At 33.0% G+C, this 9,105-nt stretch overlaps 2 protein-coding genes and 1 pseudogene across 2 annotated transcripts; 1 reads left to right on the plus strand and 2 right to left on the minus strand.

Annotated features, from left to right (window-relative positions):
- Positions 1–2,188: 2,188 nt before the first annotated feature.
- Positions 2,189–4,858, plus strand: LOC112051749 (tRNA (cytosine(38)-C(5))-methyltransferase). Its single transcript, XM_024090527.2, has 3 exons — positions 2,189–2,579; positions 3,292–3,770; positions 4,051–4,858. The coding sequence occupies exons 1-3, from the start codon at positions 2,522–2,524 to the stop codon at positions 4,510–4,512; spliced, it is 999 nt and encodes a 332-aa protein (XP_023946295.2). The 5' UTR covers positions 2,189–2,521; the 3' UTR covers positions 4,513–4,858.
- On the minus strand, positions 4,846–8,340 carry LOC112051751 (protein JTB). The gene is made up of 4 exons (XM_024090529.2): positions 8,049–8,340; positions 6,943–7,094; positions 6,169–6,262; positions 4,846–5,062 (listed from the first exon to the last, which is right to left on the minus strand). Exons 1-4 carry the CDS (start codon positions 8,102–8,104, stop codon positions 4,897–4,899), a joined length of 468 nt encoding a protein of 155 aa, XP_023946297.2. The 5' UTR covers positions 8,105–8,340; the 3' UTR covers positions 4,846–4,896.
- Positions 5,611–5,709, minus strand: LOC128198827 (small nucleolar RNA U3; annotated as a pseudogene).
- Positions 8,341–9,105: the final 765 nt, after the last annotated feature.

Raw genomic sequence — 9,105 nt, forward strand, 5'->3', positions numbered from 1 at the left:
TGACTAGCTACGGTATTTTTAGTACAGTATCCATTATGTTATAAAAATAATAATGCATATTTTTTGTAAATGAGAGATCTTTGATTTTGTAATAGTTGAAGAAACCAATTGAGAAAAACAAAAAAAAAAGATAAAAAGTTTTCCATTGACCGGGCTCGAACTCAGGATTACTAGATCGTGCCTATGTTACGCACCACTAGGCCAAATCGCTATATGGAACATCGTTGAAATTAATGTACGGTTACTGTCTTTCTTTAATAATCCCTTTGCTTTAGAAATACAAACACATTCTTCCTATTACGCGTCAAAATTAAAAGGATAAATAATTCTTTTTTTTTGATTTTTTTTCTATACTTACACGGTTTAAATCTCTAAAAACGTTATAATACATACACACCTTAAGTAATTGAATTTACTATCCTGGAATCTTAAATCTAGGATGTAGATGGCGCTGCTTCGTAAAGATTTCACGTTCTTCTAAGTTCCCGTGGCATGGTCACTGCCATAGAGTAGAATGTATATACTATAAAGGGTATACAGTCATCACTCTGGACAATCAAACGAACAAAAAAAGTAGCGTCCCCTGGCGATCTGTGGCGTAACTACTTTTAGCCATATATAACTATACCTATCTGAGTATATAGCTATAGTATATATAGTACCGACCCATAATTTTTACTTTTATTTCCGATTTAAAGAAATTAAAGGATAATAATTTGACATAAATTGTACTCCTCTTTCATTGATATTTAAAATAATGTTAAGTAAATAAATGAAAGAGTGTATAAAACTTATATCAAACCAAAAATAAAAAAACATTACTCAATCATTTTTTTTACTTTTATTATAATAATGTACAAGGAGTTGTTAATAGTTGATTGTTATACAAAGGGCTAAAAGACCCATTTTATACGAGGTATTTTTAGGGCCCGAGACGTAAGGCCAGGGCCGCTAAATAGAAACCGAGTTTATAATGGGTTTAACCCCACGTGTTACACTCTGCTATTCACTACGATTGCGAGAAAATAAAATAGTTTAGTACAATATTCAATGATTTCATTTAATTGAAAATTAAATGTACAAAGTCTACAATTTAGGGATATTAAGGGAGATGCTTTAACCCGGTAACATAATTTCCGACTACTGTGAAGATGAATAATGAGTATGTGAGGTAAACGTGGGAGATAATAGTTCAAAAAAATTCCTTTCGTAAGTGAATTCATTCGTTGTTATTTTCTCCACTTTACCTAGGTAGGTATTTAAGTAAATGCGTCTCGACTTTGATGGTAACAGATTGAAAATTTCATCCATCTCCAAATTAGGATCACCATTCTCACTAGATGAAGATAACAATAACAATGTTGAAAAATAAGTAAGATACGGTCACAAATTTACAATGAATTTCTTAAAAAATATCAAGTGTGTATTATTGTTTTTTAAATTTTCGCTTTTTCATTTTATTTTTCTTTCACATGAGAAAAAGGCAAAGGTATTACACCGTGCAGGATGTGCCATGTCTTCAAATCTCACTCTATTCGCAATGAACTCAAAGTTAGTTTATTTTTAAAGTTAATTTAATATTAAAATTATTTATGTTAAAACTTTTGTACAGTAACAGTTTTGATTCACTATATTTATTAAACACAACAAACTTGCTTGAAAATTTGTGCCTTCCTTTGTCTTTAACAATATAAGTATTACTTAAATATTCCTTGAGAACTGATAACTACTGAAATATACCTACCTATACGGATAATTCACCCGAGCGAAGCCGGGTTTTCATCTAGTCTAATAATATTTTTGTACATTACAAACCAGAAAGCTAGTCATACTTTTACTTTTCTCGTTAAAAGTACTCTATCGATTACTTTCAGTATCGATTGTGTCAATGTACTTGTACCGAATCGTAAATCTATGGTGTCAATCATATCTCTACAGATTGTTGTCAACTGCAGTTAAAATTCACGTATTTAATATTTTTTGTATTGGTATTTCTATGTATTTTGAACATTATTTTAGTAAAATGCAATAAATTTTCCTACTAATCCGAAATAATAATTATCCGAATTTCCATTATGATTTTAATAATCTGTTAAAACTATCAATAATGATTGGTTGCTATAATCACAGACAGACCTTTCTGATAATGACAGTAAATGTGGTGTTGCCACACAGCAAATATTTTAGTTCTATTTTTATTAATTTCTACTTCTCGTAACATAAAACTGTGGTTGTGAACTGCCGTGATCATTACGATCGCAAAGTGGAACGTATCGTAACCGATACGCTAATTTAATTGGTCAGTCAATCTTGCGCCAAAACTCAAATTCCGTCAAAATTCAAATGTCAATTTGACACTGACAGTTTAGTTGACAGTGACACTAAACCAACCACAACATTAATTCATTGAAATCGAAATTCAATTTTCAAATAAGTTAAAATAGGTTCATTAAATTAATTTTATTAAGTTTCTTCTAAAATCTGAACATATATCAATGCAAAAGTTATAATATATATTAAAATGCACAGAATATTAGAACTTTATAGCGGTATAGGTGGCATGCACTGTGCATGGAAAGGTAACATATGTTAGAATCTACTAAAATTCAATTTTGGTCGATCCATAGAAGCCATAGCCAAAACTGCTGCCAAAAAGTTTGGTATCCTTATTAAGGTGAAGCAGTACTTCACGCCACACCAATTGCTAACATTGTACCAAGCTCAATTCCTTTTGAGCTTTTTGATGGCTCTGCCAAGTACCAGGTTGCTTTGGACGCTTTGGATCGTCGAGCCAGGAGACTCATAGGCGAAGACTCACCCCTTCTGACAAAACTTCAAAGCCTTGGCCACCATTGGAAGGTTGCTGGTCTCATACTATTTTACAGAATATATTTCGGAGAGAGTGCACAGGAGTTATTTGAGCCCGTACCACCGTCACTTTTTACCATTGCACTGCAAGAAACCAGTTTTGTTTCCATCACCATGTTATCAACATCCCCAGTACTCTTACGGAGAGAATTGCTTCTTTGTTTCTTATTCGCATGGCTAGGGTATGGAACTCTGTCCCAAAGTCAGTGTTTCCTAATTCTTAGAACCTGGGCATCTTTAAGAAGAGAGTGAATAGGCATCTTCTAGGCAAGCACATTTAACTTTAGGCCACATCTACACATACCATCAGGTGATATTGTGGTCAAGTGTTAGCTTATTTAATATAATAATAATAATAAAACTTATTAAATACCTATGTATATTATAAAAATATTTGTTAATTAGACATTTCTTATTTTTCAGAATCACAGTTAGACGGAGAAATAGTACTAGCCATTGACATTAACACCATAGCAAATGAAGTTTATGCTTACAACTTCCCAGAAACAACTATTTCAAATCGAAATATTCAGTCACTGACTTCTAAGGAAATAGAGAACCTTGATGTGAACACAGTGTTAATGTCTCCACCTTGTCAACCATTTACAAGGAATGGTAAATGCTTGGATGAAAATGATCCAAGAACCAACTCGTTTATATACTTAATAAACTTACTTATCAAATTGCATAAAATTGAGTACATATTAATGGAAAATGTCAAGGGTTTCGAGAGTTCAACTGTAAGGAATTTATTTATAGAGTCATTAAAGACATGTGGTTTTATATATCAGGAGTTTCTTCTCTGTCCCTCCCAAGTTGGCGTCCCAAATTCTAGATTAAGATATTATTGTATTGCAAGAAGACATGTATCACAATGGCAATTTAAAACAAAGGAAGAGATTGTAAGTTTGTTATTAATGTTGTCTTTGTGAAATATTTACTATACTCACCTTTGCATCCTGTTTAGTTTTCTTTAGTAATATTGAAAGACATGTTATTGCTTAAAGTATAAATTTCTTGAGCACAAATACTTATTAAGTAAACCCACACTCGAAAGAGCATGTTAAGCTGTCAATTTTGGTTGTTAACAAAAGTGGTTGTCAAATTGAACATTATCATTCTAAATCATATTTTTTCATTATAAAATAAAGTAACAAATTACTTCACTTCTTAAAATTTCAGATCAAAAGTCTCCCTCACAAATATAGTCTTCCTTATACCTTGGAGGATATATTACAGAAGGATATACAGCATGATATGTATTTACTGAATGAGAAGATGTTAAAAAGAGCTAATATATTGGACATTTGCTACAAGCATTCCAGAAGGTCTTGTTGCTTCACCAAAGCCTACACACATTACTTAGAAGGAACAGGATCAGTTTACACCAATTCAAATGAGGATAAAGTTGAAAAATGCTACAAAATAGCAAATACATTTGACGTAGGCAGTGAAAAGTTTGTACAATCATTAAAAGAACTAAATTTAAGATTCTTTACACCCAGTGAAGTTGTTAGGCTAATGTGTTTTCCACAAAACTACACTTTCCCAGAAAATGTAACAATAAAACAGTGTTACAGGCTACTGGGTAACAGTGTTAATATTAAAGTTATAAGTGAACTTTTGAAAATATTATTTGAATAATAATTAAATGATTTGTATTAAGTTTATTTCCTGTCTTAAAATTAAAAAAATTATGAAACATCAGTAAAATTACTATATTACAGGGGACCACTTTTAATATGTGATATTATCAACCACATAAAGCTTTAAAAAGCTCATAATCACTGGAAAACCAGCATTCTAATGGGAAAAAACTACATCCAAATTGTTTTAGCCATTTAAGTGATATGGTGCCCTTACAGACAGCATATACAAGCATTCAAAGTTCATTTCATATTATTTCAATGTCTATTTTACAATTTAGCACAAATTTATTAAGCAAAGAACTGTGTTATTATCATTAAAAGAGGTTGGTAAGAATAAATAATTATATTACATAATACATTGAGATACAAGAACCTTAAACTACATAGTGCCATTACTAAGAGCCTTTTGGGCTCTCTTTTTAGCTCTAAAATTGAGAACTCTTGTTCTAAGCATCACAGCGAGAGATGAAACTAGGCCTATTATAAAAGACCAAATTGTAAATTTCCAATAAGCCCTCTCTTCTAAATATGCCACTCTATCACAGCTGCAACAAAAGAATGTATTATTTTAATTCATTCTTCTATTAAATTAATATTATCCAGATTTATGCAAACATAGAAATACATCCAAATGTATAATGAAGGGGAGTCTGTCTGTCTTATACCTTTTATTACTGTGTATTATGAACCAACTTTGATGAATTTTGGTATCAGAGATAATTTATTTGGTACATAACATAGGTCACTTTATTATCTCAGAAAAATCCTTGTTAGTACACAGATTCCTCAAAAAACAGGATTTTATGTCAATGAAATTGTGTGCTCAAATTAGATCATTAAAAATTTCAGTATAATATGGTTGCAGGTAGTTTTTACAAATTGTATTAGATTATAATATTGTGGGTGGTTGAATTCTCAACTGAATAGACTCCCTATAGTCTGGCCAGTTTGTTGATAACACTCCCATGATATGCGGGCGACGGGCGGAAAGTGACGGCGCGTAGGGAAGTGACGTGTATCAGACGTGGGTTTTCATTCATCGCTACATGCCCCCCGCCCCGCGCGCAACATCGGGAGTGTTACGAACGAAGCCGCCAAGCTATAGGCTGTTCATTTCATGTAGGCTGAGTGTATTGTTGTGTGAGTCTCGTGAAGAGCTTACTAAAGAAATGATCCTATGAAGTAAGGTCTTATAGAAGAGCCGTGATAGCCCAGTGGATATGACCTCTGCCTCCGATTCCGGAGGGTGTGGGTTCGAATCCGGTCCGGGGCATGCACCTCCAACTTTTCAGTTGTGTGCATTTTAAGAAATTAAATATCACGTGTCTCAATTGGTGAAGGAAAACATCGTGAGGAAACCTGCATACCAGAGAATTACCTGAATTCTCTGCGTGTGTGAAGTCTGCCAATCCGCATTGGGCCAGCGTGGTGGACTATTGGCCTAACCCCTCTCATTCTGAGAGGAGACTCGAGCTCAGCAGTGAGCCAAATATGGGTTGATGACGAAAAACGAAACGAGTGTATTGTTATCTCACTTAAGGTTGAACCACCTGGCATATTGAAAGTCGGCCCAAATGTTGTAATTATAATATACTCTTTGGTCTACCCTTTTAAGATGACAGACCATAGCTAACTATTATTATTAACATACCTTCTTGTTACTGTTTCACCATTTTGACATTTCAATATTTCTTTAAAACTTGTATGAATGCATACTCCAATACTCTTACTTCGAATTTCAAAATCTGAAACATTTTGTTACAATAAAAAGATTTTTATTTTACCCATCAAATATTACACATATTTTTAAGTACATAAGTAATTGTATCAAATGAGTTTTTTTATTGTTTTTCAGACATATTCAGAGTAATAAAATCTTTGGCCACAATCTTTTAGCAATATAGATAATACTCTATGTATAAAATTCAAATCTGTATCAATCTATTTTCTCAAGTGTTTGTAGTTGAATTTTGAATGTCTGTTTGTTTGTCCAGTCTAATTGTTGAAACAGCTGAACCAATTTTGATGGCACTTTCATTGGAATATAGAACAGGTTATTGAGTAGAGAGACAGATATCTTAGCATTCCATGGATTCACAGTGCAGGCACCAGGTCCATAGTGTGGCAGAGAGAAAAGCTCTGAGCAGAGCCCTGGACTTGTGACCAATGGGTATACGGTTAAGGATATCCTTGACAGTTATCTAATCGCCTTCTCTACTTGTGTAGTTCTCCCTGCTTATAAAGCCTGGTAAGATACTAGTAGAGAATATCCTACTAGAGTAGCTCTGGATACCCCAGTGAGGCCAAGATCTTTAAGCAAGTTATACAGAGAATTTGTTGGTATACTCTCGCTCCTACTTCTACAGCATACAAAAGAACATGGCCAGGAGTCTGCTAGTTAATAATTATTAATTTATAAAAATACCTGAGCAAGGATGACATTCACTTATTACTGTATAAGGTTGGTGTATCCAACAAGTCGAGTTATTCTCAGTGGGAAATGTTTTATTCCTTCTTTGGCTACCAGATAGAGTATCAGCAAGATGTGATTCTAATATTAAAACCACAATTGTCAATCTGAAAATACAAAATGATGAAAGTACATACTATCAATAAAGTGTTATCAATATCTCTCTAAAATATAGTTTTAATGGTTTAATCAGAATAATTCTTTTCTCTTGCGTTTATCTATGCTCCATAAAGTATAATTAATGCCATGACAGTTTGCTTGTCAAGTGTATCCTCCAGTGAGAACTTAGCTGTATTAATTGGTTTAAAATGCCTGAGTAAATGAATCATAATTATTTATTTGCTACTTTAAATGGCTACAAAGCTTTGCCATTCACTGGTAAAGTATTTTAGGTCTGGTTCTATCCCAGACCACAAACACATTGCATATTTTTCACACAGTTCCTCAGCCACATCCTTGCACTTTAGGGGTTCGTAAGTCTTGAAATTGTAATAGTATGATTTAAAACAAAAGAAAAACTGCCGCTACTAGTATTATTTATATTTAAATTTTAGTACTGTTATTGCTGCGTTGCAACGACTTGCGGTACGTACGGCTTCAGTGTGCTTGTGGCATTCGAGCCGTCCACAATTCTTGTTGTGTAATTCTTTATGGGTTACTTGGGATAGGCGGGGAGAGTGACTTGAGAGGAAAAGGGCAGTGTTTGTTAATATTCAAAGGATCTTTTAACTCTACACACAACGTTCACAAGTGCGTGACTTCACTCAAGGTCGTTTTCTGCCATTCTAGGGTCTTATTTTGGTTACAGTTTGATTTGTTAATTAAGTTGTCCTGACAAATGTTGTGAATCATAACCTTTGTTCGACATTAGTTTTCTTATTTTTGTAATCACCTTTTGATTCTGCTAATAGTACCTACGCATTTGTATACAAAAAATATGGTAGGTTCCCTTTGGAATAAATAATGCATTATAGGGCCATTATGTGACTGCCAAGGTAAGTTGACGCTACGCCACTGCTTTTAATATTATCAAATTGCACATATTTAATTTTAATACTTACACTCCCATTAATATAGTGCCTAATAACATACATCGTTTTGAGCAGGTTTCAATCATTTTCGAAAATTAGGTAATTTTGTACATGGATTTCAGCATACACAGTACACAGTACACACCACTTATTTTAATATTCGCTAGGTACGATACAAAGCTAAATAGATTCTATGTTTTATGAAATAGAAATGACTAAAATAATAAATCTTTTATAATGAATCGTTTAAAAATCAACATTGCAAAAAAAGTGTATTGTAAATATCAAGTATCAACAAAAGTGAGAAATGAGAATTGAGATCACAGACCACAAATGAAGATTGAGATTGAGAATTTGAGAACACAGTCCACAGATGAAAACTTGAATGAATTGAAATTTGAAATTTTTGAATTTGACAAAACAAAACTCAGTCAAAAGTTCAATGTAATAATGTCAATTTCAATTGTCAAAGTCAATAAAAATTTGTGTTTGCACAGATTATTAGGATACCACTTCTTTAGTCACTGACTGGTAACTGGTTCATAACGTACCGAAGAAAAACCGGTGATTCTCCGGATAAAATATTTATAGGTAATAAAAAATTTTAATAAAAAAAATTCAACCGACTTCCAACTCAAAAAATAACTTTAACTAAAAAGCAAAAAATAACATCCTACCTATGTGCTACCTTCTGATCAGTTTGAAGGCGGTGCCAAGCCAGTGATTTTTTAATTAAACACGTTTAAATTACAAAATTTCTGTGGTTCTTTCAGAAACAGCTTTAATTAAAACACGACACTGGCTTGGCAAAGCCTTCAAACTGATCAGAAGGTAGCACATAGGTAGGATGTTATTTTTTGCTTTTTAGTTAAAGTTATTTTTTGAGTTGGAAGTCGGTTGAATTTTTTTTATTAAAATTTTTATTTTTTTATTTTTAGTGTTAGCATACCTACTGCGTGTGTACAGTCACAATCTATCTAAGTGGAAAGTTCTTATCAATACAAATTTATCAAGTCCAAACACAAGGTAGCTACTGTGAACCGTCGAGGAGTTCTCTTCACTGTCCCTCGTCTTCATCACCAGACCC

The sequence above is a fragment of the Bicyclus anynana genome, chromosome 15 (assembly GCF_947172395.1).
Source record: "Bicyclus anynana chromosome 15, ilBicAnyn1.1, whole genome shotgun sequence".
NCBI classification, from domain to species: domain Eukaryota; kingdom Metazoa; phylum Arthropoda; class Insecta; order Lepidoptera; family Nymphalidae; genus Bicyclus; species Bicyclus anynana.

Bases quoted from the DNA above. Each gene is read 5' to 3' on its own strand.
- LOC112051749 (XM_024090527.2), top strand. From the start codon at position 2,522: ATGCACAGAATATTAGAACTTTATAGCGGTATAGGTGGCATGCACTGT. The intron at 2,580-3,291 runs GTAACATATGTT...CTTATTTTTCAG, and splicing joins CATGCACTGTGCATGGAAAG to AATCACAGTTAGACGGAGAA. The intron at 3,771-4,050 runs GTAAGTTTGTTA...TTAAAATTTCAG, and splicing joins TTAAAACAAAGGAAGAGATT to ATCAAAAGTCTCCCTCACAA.
- LOC112051751 (XM_024090529.2), bottom strand. From the start codon at position 8,104: ATGATTGAAACCTGCTCAAAACGATGTATGTTATTAGGCACTATATTA. The intron at 6,263-6,942 runs GTATTTTTATAA...AAAATGTTTCAG, and splicing joins TGAATGTCATCCTTGCTCAG to ATTTTGAAATTCGAAGTAAG. The intron at 5,063-6,168 runs GTATGTTAATAA...CTTTTGTTGCAG, and splicing joins GGTGAAACAGTAACAAGAAG to CTGTGATAGAGTGGCATATT.